The sequence below is a fragment of the Tenrec ecaudatus genome, chromosome 4, assembly GCF_050624435.1.
Source record: "Tenrec ecaudatus isolate mTenEca1 chromosome 4, mTenEca1.hap1, whole genome shotgun sequence".
Taxonomy (NCBI): Eukaryota; Metazoa; Chordata; class Mammalia; order Afrosoricida; family Tenrecidae; genus Tenrec; species Tenrec ecaudatus.
Genome location: NC_134533.1, coordinates 66,988,317 through 67,003,953, shown reverse-complemented (window position 1 = coordinate 67,003,953; position 15,637 = coordinate 66,988,317). Strand labels below are relative to the sequence as shown.

The window sequence follows — 15,637 nt, the reverse complement described above, 5'->3', positions numbered from 1 at the left end:
AAAAAAAATAGGGTATATGAAACTCTAATGAAGGTATTGGTCAATTTTGCGATCTTTATGGGTATAAAAAGGGTCAAGTCAGAAGTAGGAATAGGGGATCTTCCGGCCACTAAGAAAGAAGAGCCAGGAGTGAGCATATCGTTGTGACAGAGGGATCCCTGTGCTGGCTCTTCAGTCTCTAGAGTCGACACAGGGTGGAAACGTGGTTGCAGCAGTGGCAGCAGAGGTGGAAGTACTGGCTCTCAAGCAGATCAATGGGATTCCCAGCCCACAGAGGGAGAAAGTTGAATGTCTTTGAGCAGGAGGCTCACTTTCAGAGTCACATGCATGGTTGGCACCTATCAGCAGTGTTAAAGGAATTTTGTACCACTTACATGATCAGGGAAGACACCAAGGGGCCATGTAGTTAAGATACTATAGACCAGAAGTGCCTTTCCAACAGAAACAGAATTGTGTCCTTAACATTTCTCATAAAGAATTGTTACCTCTTAACATCCCTAATAGACTCCTTCATCATAAATCTTGTCTGTGTGACCATTGTAATGAATTATTGAATGCAACAGACAAGTACAGTGTCCTGAGAAGGATAATTGGTGTCAACATTGTATGAATAATGTTGAAGGATGGAGGTATTTCTGACCTCTGCGTCCTAGAAATTGGTCAAAGACAGATGCTGATAGAAATTCTCTTACTCCCTCCTGCGAAGAAGTCAGACACTGCCTTCCTTCTTTTTTGTAGGGTGACTTTAAAAAGTGCTCAGTCACAACAGGGCCTGTCCAGGGATATGTTGGGCCAGTTAAATCTGAAGGGATTGAACAATACTTAAAACCAAGAGGGTTAGATACTAGGTAAACACTTTTCTAACGCTCATTCACAAAGGCAAAATTATGCCTGCAGAACTAAGACATTTTGAAAAATATGAAAATGGCAAATATATGTTAGTTTTAGTCGACAATTACTGGACAAGCTGGAAAGCAAGACTCATAGACCAGTGATTGTCAAGTCCACCATGTTGACGGAGCACACATTTGTTTTTCCTCACACCATGGTATTTCACTTTTAAATTCAAAAGACTATTCCAGCTTCTATAATTTGAGACAGGCGTGTTTATGGTAAAGTCGGGTTCATTTAGAGGGGCTTCCAGATCAGATCATTCAGATGTGGTCTATGAAGAGTGTATATTTTGAGAAGCATAGCACATAGGCCTGGGTTATCAGGGGCAGAAAAAAATGGTCATAAATGTAAGATTTTAGCAACATACTCATTTAGCAAAGTAACAAGATTAGCAAAGTAATGTTAAATGTTTTCTCAAGGGGCAGTCTTCCTCTAACTAGCTTACCTGGTGACAAAAGTGAAATTATCTTCTCTGAGTCCCCACATCCTGCCCCCCTCTCCCTGACTCTGGTCCTAATTTCCACTGAGGTTCACAAAATACCATTGTAGGGATATTTATCGAACTGGCGTGCCCAGAGTACAGCAGTCGTTGGCAGGAATGATTTGGTCCTCTCCCAGTGCTTGATAAATGAAAAACTGGCTATCACCTCTGTCCATTTTTATTACGGGCCCTTGCATGTTGCTGTGATGCTGGAAGCTGGGTCACTGGCATTGCAAATGGCAGCAGGGTCGCCCAAAGTAAACAGGTTTCAGCAGAGCTTCCAGACTAAGCAAAAGCTGTTCACTATTAAGGAATAAGCCACCGAGAACCTTTTAGACAGCATCAAACTACTATTAGATACTGACAATGCGACAAAAAAGAACATTGTCAGCGATAGTGCCCAAAGATGAGCGTTATGTATCATTCAGCAGCTGAGAGGATTAAAGAAATAATCCTGTCTATCCCCAGCTTAAAATGGTAGTAGGTAGGGAAATTCGATGAACTTTTTATACATGTAAAGACCTACATAAATCTCATGAGCTTAATGTTAGTGAAGGAAATTCAACACAAATAGCTATTTCCATTTTTATGGTGTTCTGGAGAAAGGAGACACAATCTGAAGGAGAAGAAATCTGATCATTTTTTAGGGGCCAGAGACGGTGCGTGGGAGGGGTGACTTCAAAGTGTCACAGAGTACATTTTTGTCAATATTTATATTTTGTTTGTGGGGGTGAAGGTATACCTCTTTGGTAAAACTCAGAGTGGGCACAAATGTCATTCAAGTTAAACCTCAATAAGACTAAACTCCACATGCACAAAAAAGATAAATCATTGTGGATTTTAAGATCTAGTATTCTTCTCAATAATATTACCTGCTAATTATTTTGTCACATTTTAGATTCAGAATAAGAATGAACAGAAGACATGGTTGTGCTGGTTACTGTAAAATGGGGCCCTATTTAAAAATTATACAGAGGTGCTTTTTTTATACTGCCATGAAGAAAACATTTGACACACTCTTGAAAGAAACACAATAAAATATTCTGAATAAGATAGTTTGATTTCATGTCTTAAGTTATCATAATGTATTTTATTTTATATTAAGAAAGTTATAGTTAGATGCCATTTTTCTATTTTTCCCCTGGGGTGAGTAAGGTCAATCTCTCTTTTTTTTTGCTCACAAATAATAAGAAACTATTTTTGAATTGTTTTTTTCAGTTTTGAAAACATTCATGTCTGTATTAGAGTCCAAAAAGCGAATTACTATTTTGTCCAGTAAACAGATTAACTTTGCCTAAATAGTTGCTTTCACTTAAACAAAACTTCATTTAAATGTTTCGCTCCAGTTTTATCTTCTTATAAAAAGAAAAACATCACTCAGGTCCACTGATTTTTAATAAAATTAGAGCTGTTTGCCTACTCAATAGATAATCAGAAGCTCTAAGATGTATGATGTCTAATACATGGTTTCTCTTTGCTTATACCCCTTGGGACTTAATACATTTATACTTATTTGCTGTGGTAGCTGAGAACTCTAAGGGCTTTATTTAATCTCAGCAGAGCTTTCGAGGTGCCTAGGAGACCCACTCTTGTTAGTCTGGAAAACATCATTACGTCATCAAGCCCCTAATATCAAGTCCTACTTCTCCACACTGAGTTGGCGTTCCTGTCTCCTATAGGAAAGGACACTCACCAACAAATACCTCTGAGAGTGAAGAAGCCATTCCATGTGCAGTGAGAGAGGTATTTAGAAATAACTACTATCAACTAATAGTGTATCCTTAAAAAAAGTTAAATATAGAAATATTTTATAATAATAACAAGCTTCCAGTGGGTGAAAGAAGGAACAAAAGAGAACTGCGAGTGTTGTTAAGATGAGATCTGTGATATTTCAGACTAAATTGTTCAGAGGCTCCCATGTGTTTAATCAATAATATTTTAAATTCAACTGTCTCAATTTTAATTTTCTCCTAGGTGATAATTATAACACCATCACTTAGAAAAGTATGTTGTATATTCAATCATTTTTCTCTCAAAAATATCATATGTGAACAATGATTTACTCAGCTAAATTTTATATCTCTCTTATTTCTTAGACGGTTTCCTGTTCTCCATAGTTTTTCCTGAATTTCTAAATGAGTCTCTCACAAATGTGATTTTCAAACTTACGCTGAATTTTACCAATTCAGCATATCCTGTTTCAGGTGCTGAGCCATGGTGACCACACTATGATTTTTCAAAGTTCAGACTGTATTTCCTCCGATCTGTAAGACAACCTTTCTCACTGTCAACCTTGTGCTCATACCTAGTAGTGATATTTGCTTTCTGCTTTCTAAGCTCTGAAATATCCAAGTCTCAAATGGTTATTTGTGTTTTGGAAACATCACTATGAAAACCAAATCTTAAATTTTCAGGTAAAAGTTAACTTGTCTGGGTGAAGAACTGCCCTGCCTTTTTTTTTTTTGACTTGTTGATATACAACTTCAACTTTGTAATAGTAATACTAGATGACTATCTTTCTGAAAACAAATTCTCTTAACATTGCTATAAATTTACATATGCTATTGCTTTCCATTGGAAGTAGATTCCCCCACTAAATTTAGGATTCTCTTTCATTTCCAACTTATCAGTAAAACTTTGCAATATTTTTCCTCCCCCTGTATTTGGTCTATAATTCTTAATCTGACTTCAAAATATTAGTTTACAATGATTTCCAACATTGTGTTTTTAAATTTTATCAACATTATAATAAACTCTTTTCTCACTTAAATTAAATCTTTATAAATGCTTATTAAAATAGATATAATAGTCATTTTGAAAAGACTGTTAAATGTCAGAAAAATTAGGTGATTCTCTGAACCATATAAAGATAACATGAGAGAGCAAATATTTACACTTAATACAGTTTTCTTGAATGTACTGTCTTAATTCTCACTCATATTTGAATTATCAATACTTAGAATGATGCTATATCCTCTTGAATTTCTCAGGAAAAGGGAATAATAGTGTGATATATAGCAGAATAAACTAACACAATCTGAAAGAGGCAAGGAAATAGAACTTTTGTTCCAGCCAGTTACTACTAAGAAGAATGAATGAGGAGGAAGCAAACTATCTAGAATTAAGAGGTTACATTTCATTTGAAATCTGAAACTGAATTTAGAGTAAAAAGCAGCTTTTATATTGACAATGGAGTTTCATGCATAGCATATGTATGCATGGAAATGAGTGTATTTATGTGTGTGCTTAAGTGTAAATGCAGATGTCTATAACAAGATGTGGCATGTACCGTAATTTAGACTTGACTTGACAAGGGACATTTCTTACTTAAAATAATATGTAGCAAAGCCAAAAGGAATGCTGATGCTCTATGTGTTGGACTAAGAACAGCTGGGTGAGCAGTTTGAAGCCACCAGCGGCTCCGAGGGAGAAAGATGAGGCATTCTGCTCGTGTAAATCTCTACGATCTCAGAAACCTACAAGGGCAATTCTACTTTGTTCTAAAGGGTCTCTATAGGAATCAACTCGACTTCAGTGAGTTTGTGTGTTTGTTATTTTGATAGTGAAGTCATTGTTAAAGAAAAGCAGCATTTAAAAAAATTGTCAAATTAAAATTTGTTTTGACTTGATAAAAATAATGCATATGTGTTCAGTGCTTAGATATCATGTATTACTGAGAATAATATGTTTTCATATGTAGTATTTATATTGATTAGTCTGCTTATTTGTTATGGAAAATCAAATATTAGGACTGAAGAAATAGCTTCACCATAGTACTTGTATGTGAATTTTTCCTGCAATTATCTTTCCTTCCCCCACTTCTTTCTTTTGCCCTCTCTCCCTCCTCCTTTCTTCTTTAGCCCCTTATCTCTGCATCATGAATTAGACCATCTAAATAAGTTTTTTAATAAATACTAATTATTATTCAGGAAAATAAAAAGGCTTATGATTTCAGGTATTTTCAGAATAACCAAGAGAGTAGAAATATAACTAAGTCCTTTATGGTGGTGCACAGAGAAGATTTGGAAAGCATCACATTATAAGCAGGAGAACATGAGACCGATTCTGTTCTACAGGATTAGGTCACACTTTTTAGAAGGTAATAAAATTTGAACAATGAATAGAAACTCACTCAATATAGAAGAGAATATCAGGTGATTCCTGCAGAAATGTTGACATGAACAAAGAGATATACTCATAGAGTGATAGGGAATAAGAATTAGTAAATTGTAATACTACAATAGACAGAACACATCACAGATGTAATGAATTTCTGTTCATTTGGTTTAAATTGATTAACAAGCTACAGAGATATCTTCTTTATGAATGAGTTAAAAGGAAATTTTTACAGATGATATCCCAAAAGAGAATAATATCAATAGATTATAGAGTGAGTATATTAAGAACTTTGCACACAAAGGAATATTTTGTCAGCTTTAAAGTGATAAAATTGATATACCATAATCTTCACCAGTATTAAATATACAATCTAATATGATTTTTAAATGTATAAAATCATGTAATAACTACACCAGCAATGAATTAGAACATATTCATCTTTCATGTTTTTAATTGTATCCTTTGCAATATCATCCCAAGACTCACATCACTCCCGCTTCTCCTTTCCAGAATCCTCTGATCTGTTTCTGTCACTTTAAGTTTTTCTTATCAAGATTTGCTTATAAATGGGATCATACAGTATTTGATCTGTGTATTTGTCGTCTTTCATTTAACATATGTGGCCCAGTCATGCTGCTGCATACACCTGATATGTTCCATTTGTAATTAAATGATGTGACTATAGCACAATTTGTGTATTTATTCAAAGGTAGACACACAATTTGTTGTTTTCTTGTCTTGAGCCATTACAAATAAAATTTCTGTGAATAATTTGTACAAGTTTTATGGATATATTCTTTTATGTCTCTTGGACAAGTTCTTAGGAGTGGATTTTTTGGCTTGTTGGGTAATATAATTACTCAATGATAAATGCATGTTTAACTTTATAAAATCATAAATTTCCAAAAATTTTGCACCATTTGCAACCCAACAGCAATGCATGTCAATTCTAGTTGTTTCACCTCCTCCCCAACATTTGGTATTGCTGTCCATTTGCTTCAAAAGGAGCCTGGGTGGCATTGGGCTGCTAGCTTCAAGTTTAAACATTCTAGCCACTCCATGGGAGGAAGAGGAGGCTGTGTGCTTCTGTACAGATCGGCATTCTTGGAACCCCTAGATAGGATTGCTGAGTAAAAATTAACTGGAGGGAAGTGGGTTTATATTTTATTCTAATAGTATATAGTAATTGTAAACAATGTTAGGGCTCTGTGTTTAGTGGGCTAGTAAGTAATGCCTTTGAATCTAATTACTTGGCCTTAATTTGCCATCCTTATATCCAGAGAAATCATTCTCATATCTTCCTATTTGAAGAGATGGGCATTATCAAAAAGTGTGATGAAGAAACCACATGGTACATGCCATCACAAGACTAGTGTCTGGGGAAGTAGTTAAATACAAATAATTTAACAACCATTCCTGCCCTAATGACCATTTTAAGTATAACAAAGATACACTAAAATATAGTTTATGATTTCATAAGTTAACACTTAAATAAGAGCAGTAAAATAGGTACACAAAACTAGATTGTTCTGAGAGTTTTAAAATACTAATGAAAAAAATCTGACCCAAAATAAAACTGTTATTTAAGGTGTTTCTATAATGCTGCTTGATTGATGTCCTCACTTCTACAGTGTAGATATGGTTCAGGATAAATCACACAGCTGCTGCTGGGATAAAAGAGAAGAATATTGCAATTGAGGACATCAGTCAAAGGTAGGCCAATTAGACAATAGTCATTGTGTGTGATGTGTCAGAAACAGGTGGCTTATTTTCTCTGAACATACTATGTTCATTTTTACAAAACCCCTTCCTGCTTCTGCTAACCTTACAAAAGTTATTCTGACAATACTTACAGCTCTTTGCACACTGTCAGGAATAGCATAATTCTGGGAATTTTTCAGAATGTTATTCAGGACATCTCGATAACTATTAATATTAATTTGATGACTACAAATGTCATTAATCTAAGGAAATGCTCTTCAGCTGCTTTTCATGGAACTAATTCTTCAAAATTCTATGAATCTCTAAAACATTGAAAAATTGTAATGTATTCCTATCTTGAAATTGGTTACACTTTGCTCTTTAAAGTTCACAGTCTTCTTTCAAACTTGTCCTGATGTGTTTAAAAGTTTTTCCCAAGAAAGCCTGACAAATTGATGTTTTTCTACAAATTGTAGGTTTTTCAAGGTTCCTGATGTAGTTACTTGATCAACTTTGTTTTTTTTTTTCCCTTTGGTATGGACCCTTTCCTTTCCAAGCATTTGAATGCTTTAATATATCTTATCACAGATCTTTCAGTCTATGTCTTTATTTCCACTCTCAGTGCATTTGAAAGAAGAGACATTTCATTTAAAATATCAATTATTATTGCCAAATAGCCTATGGATGCAATGACAATTACTATGGGTACCTACAATATGCTGTTGTGCATCTGAATGTTAAAAAAGAATCAAGAATGCACATTTGTGATTTCCACATCAACAGTTCCCCTAAAGGAACCCTGTTTACAAGGACCATTTTAATCACCAGTTCACTGAATGTAGTGAAAAATTCGGAACTGACTGAATGCCCCCACTGGTCTAGGGTTCTCATGCTTGTCTGAAAACAAGCAGCATTGAAGTAAAGCATCAGCTAAGTTTGCGTAAAAGAAGCACAGCAGCCTGTGTGATCCAAGAACTATCAATACAATCCAAAGGAGGGAGTTGTATCAGAGTGTAAACTATGACTGCATGGTGTGCCAGAGGCTGTGAATGACAGAGACAGTCTGAAGTCCCTTTGATGGGTTGATGTATGCATAAAACCTCCATTGACTCCCTTCTGATTGTAGTAGTCTATAGTTTGATATCAGACAGAGAGCATTGTAAAGTTTGTTATGACAGATACAGTTAGGATAAAAGCTACTTTATCATTTAATCTCCCTTTAATCCATTATGAAGTTGTATGCTTTTAAATATTTTCTGCATTTTATTGAGGTACTTTTCTGTTTTTTTTTCTATTCACTTATTGTTGGTTTTCGGTTTGGGTGAATCCTATATTTGTTTTACGTGATTTATTTGTGTATGACATCGAGGATAGCTAACCCCACAGAGACAGTGACTGGATTAGTAATTACCCAAGAGTACGTCCAGAGGAGGTTGAGGGGAAATGGGAGCTAACAAGGAGTAGAAGAAAATGTTATGAAATTGATTGTGGTGATGATTTCACAGCTCATCTTAATATAACTGAGCAATTATATTGGATGATATGTGAGATATAGTCCAATAAAATTATTTTTAAAGAGAAAAAGTATTCAAAAGTATGAGCTAAAAGTTTACCTCACCTATTGAAATTGTACAATTCCACATGTAAACAATGATTCCAATTCCAATGTATGTATTCCACTTTCACGACACACATTTTCTCTTTCCTAGGCCTGCAAGTGTCTGCACGGACAGTTCCCCTGCAGTCCACATGCCAGCTTTAAATCACACTGCCTCTGACTGCCCCACCTTCTCCTTCATCAGAATCCCTGGATTGGAGGCTGCGTACATATGGATCTCAATTCCTTTCTGTCTTCTCTACCTGATGGCCATTGCAGGCAATTCTCTTCTCCTCATCCTAGTTAGAGCAGATCAAAACCTTCATGAACCTCAGTTTTATTTCTTGGCCATGCTCGCTCTCACTGACCTGGGTCTTTCCTTGACTACAATGCCTAGTGTCATGGCTATCTTCTGGTTTGATGTGCACCGCATTGGTCTGGATGCTTGCCTGACTCAAATGTTCTTCATCCATACCCTGTCCTCGGTAGAATCAGGTGTCCTGGTGGCCATGGCTTTGGACCGTTTGGTGGCCATCTGTGCTCCGCTAAACTACACTAGGATCCTGACACACTCTTCTGTTGTCTGCCTTAGCGTAGCTGCTCTCATCAGAGGTGTCACTCTGTTGATCCCTTTGCCTCTTTTTCTCAAGAATTTTCCTTTTTGTGGAGCCAACATCCTTTCACACTCCTATTGCTACTACCCAGATATGTTGAACTTGGCCTGTGGGGATGTCACCTTCAGCAGTGTCTACGGATTGGTTTTTGTGCTCTGCACATTTGCAGTGGATGCTGTCTTCATCCTAGTGTCTTACATGAAGATATTGGGCACTATTATGAAGCTGGGGACCCAGGAGAGAAACTGGAAATCACTGCAGACCTGTGCCTGTCACCTATGCACAGTGTTTGTGTTTTATCTGCCACTCATCAGTCTGGCAGTACTGCATCGCTTTGCTCAGGACACTTCACCAATTCTATATACCACTATGAGCAACACCTACCTCCTCATGACACCTGTGCTGAACCCCCTGGTTTATAGCCTTAAATCTCGACAGATCCAGGCTGCCCTACGTAAGCGATTTTGGGTACAAAGAGTCATTGCTGGAGAGTGAGATTTTTTCTTCAGTGGGAGAACAAAGAGTTTAAAATGCGATTCACAATTCTGATATGTGCCAAGCAGTATGGAATTGTTGTTAGGCACCGGTACGGTTGAGTCAGTTCGGGCTCATAGTGACCCTATACATAACCAAACTGAACACAGTCGATATCGCACCATCATCACAACGGGTCTTATTGTTTGAGCCTTTCGCTACAGCCATTGGGTCAATCCATTGAGTAAGCGACTTCCTCTTTTTGTTGCCGCTATATTTTAGCAAGCATGATGGCCCTCACTAGGGGCTGGTCTTTGGTGATAACATGCCCAAAGTATGTGAGACAGATCCCATCATCCTTATATCTGAGGAGCATTCTAGCTGTCTTCTTCCAAGGCATAATTGTTTATTCTTTGGCAGCACTCCATGTTACTTTCAATATTGGTCACCATTACCATAATTCAAATTCAAATGTATTGATTCTTCTTTGGTCTTTTTTTATTTAATGTGCAACCTTAACATGAAAAAGGGTGATTGAAAACAACATGGCTTGGGTCAGGTATAGCTTTGCCCTCAACACAAAATTCTTGCTTTTCAACACTTTAATGAGATCTTGTGCATCAGACTTACCAAATGCAATGCTTCCTTTGATTTTTTGACTGTTGTTTGCATGAGGATTGATTCTGTATCCATGCGGATTGCTAAACACGATAATTAAAAATGGAAAATGTGCAACTCTTCCCCTCAAAAATGCATAATATAACGAAAGATGTGGAAGGGAGATGGGATACTTAAATGAATAATAAGCATCATCACAATGAATGATAGCTGTGTTTTACCATCTAGTGTAAGGCAAAATGGCAAGAAGAATCCAAGCTCTGTGTTTTCTTGAAACTGAGCCAAATGAAAATAACTCTTCCCTGCAAAGGGGAGGGGGCATTGTCTCGAAATTATAAAAAATCAATAGAAGACTTGCTTTACCGAGAATCCAAGATGTCACGTGTTCTTGGTTGTCCCTGATGCTTGATTTTAGGCACCTATTATGGTTGACATGTTTGCTATTTTTACTATTTCTTATAGATGGATTTTGGTTAGTGTTGTAAAAATTCTGGTTATAGACAAACGTAAAGAAATTTGAAAAGAAATAATCTATTGTGTTTTGAGAAACGGTTATTCTAAGACATCTGACTTATTAATCCAGAATGAACACTGTATGAATAGTTTGTTTCTTATTCCATATTAAAGGTTTCCAAAATGAAAATAAAGAAGGAACCTACTCCATCAATTGAATTCTGACTTACAGTGGCTCTATAGAGGGTTCATTGGACTAAATATTTATAGGCGAAGACATCCTCATCTTTCTCCTAAGGAGTAATTGGTGGGTTTGAACTGCCATCTTTTTGGTTAAAGTCTAATGCCAATACTTTGATATGGAAAAAAATGCTTCATTCCTATTTTTTGAACCTCTGAAACAGTTTAAAAAGAAAATCAAAGTGACCCATCTTCTTCTGGAGCCAACTTAGAGTCATTAAAAAAAATGAACAATTGACCCACTGAGATCAAGGTAACAAGTAAATGAAAGAGACTAAATTTTCCAAAAGAAACAAATGTGCTGTCATTGAATCAATGTTGTCTCATAGCTACCCCCTGTGGGTTTCCAAGACTGTAACTGTGTAAAGAATTAAGAAGCTCAGTATTTCTCCCTTGGAGCTGCTGGTGGGTTTGATCTGCTGACCAAGTAGATCACAGCCCAACACTTACTGTGAAGCCACCAGGGCTACATGTGAAGCTATAAGAAAGAATTTGAAGGCACTTTCTCAAAGTTTTAGATTAATTCGTAAACAAGAGTTCAAATAATCAATAAAAATATCTGAAATGTCCTCTAATATATATGCATCAAATTTATACATGAGATTAAATGATATTCACATAGCTCATTCACATAACCGATTCCTATGAGCAGAGTTGGGCCATTTATTTAATTTGGTATGAAAAAACGTGTATATATGGGTATATATATATAGTTTATATATATATACACACAAAAGGATACCCCGCAAAAAAAAAAAAAAAACAGAAAAAAGCTTCCCTGCGTGGAGTTTCCATAGTACACTTTTTTTCCACTAGGTGAGCATCCAGCAACTCACTCTGAGCTAGTGCACCCACCCAGTGGGTGCCTTGGGAAGGTTCTCTCCGGTCGCAGTGAATATTTTGGTAACAGTAGTTCGCTCAAACCTTGTTTTTGATGATGGCCAACTTAAGAGAACAACGTGCAGCTGTGAAATTTTGTTTCCTGCTTGGGAAAAATGTTTCAGAAACTCTTGTGATTTTAAACACAGATTACAAGGACAGTGCTATGGGAAAAACTCAAGTGGTTGAAAAATGAGTGGTTTTCTCATTTCATAAAGGGTGAAATGTTCATTAATAACAAACCTCATTCTGTACGTCTGCAAATTTCTGAAAGGGTGAAAAAAATATTGATTCGTAGTGCATTTGGAGTTCATTCCACCTCGTCAGCCTGTAATCAAGCTTTCTATTTAGAGATTCTGAAAAAATTGTATAAAATTGTGTGACCAAAAAGTCTCATCTGTGGCAGAAGGGAGACTGGTTTTGCTACAATGACAATGCACCGGCTCACGGAGTCATCTCAGTGCATCAGTTTTTGGCAAAAAAAAAATCATACCTCTCTGGTCCCACACACCTTACTCACCTGACCTCATTCCGTGAGACTTCTTTTATGCTTCTGTGAATGCAGTGGGACATGAAAGGACAGCAATTTGACAACTTAGAAGAGGTGAATAACATAACAATGGAGGTTTCCAAGAATAAAATAGAAGATTTGACAAATGTATTAAGTGTAAGGAAGATTACTTTGAAGGTGATGTTATTTTGTTAAAAAAATTAAATATGTAGCTTTGAAAACAATTCTGTTATTTGGGGAGAACTCCCGTGTGTGTGTGTGTGTGTGTGTGTGTGTGTGTGTGTGTGTGTGTGATATGAGATTATGTGACATGGTTAAACTTTTCAAATGAACTCAGAAAAGGTAACTCAGTGAAGTCTGGATTTATTAGGATATGCTTCTTGAAAGTGTGAGGTGAACAATAAGGATAATCATCGTGGATTCTCGAAAATTTATCAAAGTTCCAAAAACATTCATTCAGCAGTAATCTGCAACACATTAACAGAATGGAAAAGTTGATTATTTTAAAGTTTACATTTTATCTTTAATGGGAACTCATTTTGTAAATGTAACGGATACCTTCAAAAGTATTCTGACTCCTAAGATACTTCACTGATTTTAAGATACAATTTAACTTTTTTTATAGACATTTCTAGTCAGAAGTCTATTTTTGACTTGCCTATATCATGATAACTCCTTACATGATACAATGCTTAAATTGCAGAGTATTGCCTTTAGTTTACTAATTACATGATTATTTTCACCAAACTGAGTTTAATAGAATAATATATGAAGAAATGAAATATAAATTGCATAGGACAGATTTTAGACACATGGCTTTATTATAGTTTTCCTTTAGTTTATCATTTTTGTCTCTCTTATATTTTATATTTTGTGTTATATAACACTTACATTTTGATAATCACAGAATAAATACTTTAAAACAAATCATTTAAAATAATTTTATTTAAATAAATAAAAATTAAATCTTGTTTTGTCATTTGAAACATTTATCTTTATAGTATTTTAAACTTCACTTCAATCATAAATATCTGTATAACAATTTAAATATTTAGTTTTAACCAGATTTAAGCCACAGTACATGCATATATGAGAGACCCTCATATTGAAAACAGTTGAAGCACTATTTAGATTGAAACACTCTACCCTATGGTAAATGGTACAAACCCTTTGGATACTTAGTCTAGCATGAATGCACAAAAATCTTTCACCATGTAAGATTTAAAACTAGAAGGAGCTTTCATATTTCCAGAAGTTTATAGCAGAACTGTGCAGAGATGTACCAAAGAAAGTACTTCAGATATATGGAAAAGAATGTATGCTTTCTGTTCTCAATATATTGGTACCTTCAAATCAATTTCTTAAGGAGACTCACTCTGCTTTTCATCCCACCTTAAGTGCAAATAGTCTACACAGCACATTCCTAATCTGTCTTGTTTTCACACTGTACACCAATGGGTTGAGGACAGGTGTAAGAAAAAGAAAAATGTTAGACATGGTTACATGGGGGAGAGGGGAGTGGTACTTGCCTATCCTGTGGATTAAGGCTAGAACAATAAGTGGGACATAGAATATGAGGACAGTGAGAATATGGGAAACACAAGTGTTGAGTGCTTTCAGTCTTCCCTCCCTGGATGCAATACCTATAACTGTCTTCAGGATTAGAGCATAGGATAGGACAATAAAGACAGAGTCAACACCGAATGAGCAAAGAACCAAGGTCAGTCCATAGATGACATTGACATGAATAGATCCACAAGCCAACTTCATCACATCAGGGTGGAAACAGAAAGAATGTGATAGGATGACGCTTTTACAGAAGGGAAGTCGGTTGAGCAGAATAGGCAGGGGAGCCATTAATGCCACTCCCCGCGTCACAGCTACCAACCCCAGCTGAGTAATTCGAGAAGGGGTCAGGACCACAGTGTAGCGCAATGGGTTGCGTATGGCCACAAAACGGTCAAATGCCATGGCCAGCAGGATGGCTGACTCCATGGAAGAGAAAGTATGAATGAAGAACATTTGAGCCAGACAGCCATGGAACTCAATCTCTCGATGATTAAAAAGGAAGACATTAAGAACAGTGGGCAATGTGGAGGCTGACATGCCTGTGTCTGTAGCTGCCAACATAGATAGAAATATATACTGGGGCTCGTGAAGACTGGAGTTTTTCCGTATTATGTGAATGATGATACTGTTTCCAAGAATGGCAATTATGTACATGATGCTCAGTGGGATGGAGATCCATATATGAGCATCTTCCATCCCTGGGATGCCCGAAAGAAGGAAGAATTGTGGCTGGTAGCTGCTGCCATTGAACATGGACATAATGGTCAAACCTAAAAAAGAGAACATGTACAAGAGGATCAAATAATAAAGTTCATGCAAATGTATTCCGTGGTTAAATAAAGAGTCTACAACTAGAGGCCGACTAATTACAGGCATACAGAATAAATTGAGTATGACTGATCTCTTAGTAGAAGCAGTAAGCCAGAATGCTTCTTCAAAGCAAGGCTAACACAACTGCATTTCAAATACTTTGGACACATTTTGAAAAGGGAACATTTCCTAGAGAATTATATCATGTCACAAAAAGTAGAGAGTCAGAGAAAAAAGGAAGACCCTAAACAGTGTGAACTGACACTGTGGCTTTAACAACACTGCCAACAATGCCAATATGCCAAGAATACACTACCAGACAATCTATGCCAAAGTATATTGAACAGAAAGGCTCATAGAACCAATTAAAATGTATTATTCACATGGCTCATTCAGGCAATTCATAACATCTATTGAGAACTATTGATAGGAGAAAGATAGGTTAACAGATTTAGAACAGTAGTAAAATCAGATAGAAGAGTCATGGTGTCTGACCTCTCAGTTCTACATTATTCATATTTTCTCTGCTGATGGGTGATTAGAAAGATCAAAGTTGATATTCTATTAAGGTGGTCTAAAATATTGAAGGCAACTGGGGCTAATATCGTACCCACACCAGTATACATACAGGCCAAAGCACAAACTCAACAGTAAGACTACTGGATATATCTGTTATT

General features: G+C 36.3%; 2 protein-coding genes across 2 annotated transcripts; one reads left to right on the top strand and one right to left on the bottom strand.

Moving 5' to 3' along the window:
* The first annotated feature begins 8,944 nt into the window (after positions 1–8,944).
* LOC142446838 (olfactory receptor 51G2-like) lies at positions 8,945–9,901 on the top strand. Its single transcript, XM_075548573.1, has one exon. The coding sequence runs from the start codon at positions 8,945–8,947 to the stop codon at positions 9,899–9,901; it is 957 nt and encodes a 318-aa protein (XP_075404688.1).
* A 4,063-nt stretch (positions 9,902–13,964) lies between these two features.
* Positions 13,965–14,909, bottom strand: LOC142445885 (olfactory receptor 51I2-like). Its single transcript, XM_075547757.1, has one exon. The coding sequence runs from the start codon at positions 14,907–14,909 to the stop codon at positions 13,965–13,967; it is 945 nt and encodes a 314-aa protein (XP_075403872.1).
* Positions 14,910–15,637: the final 728 nt, after the last annotated feature.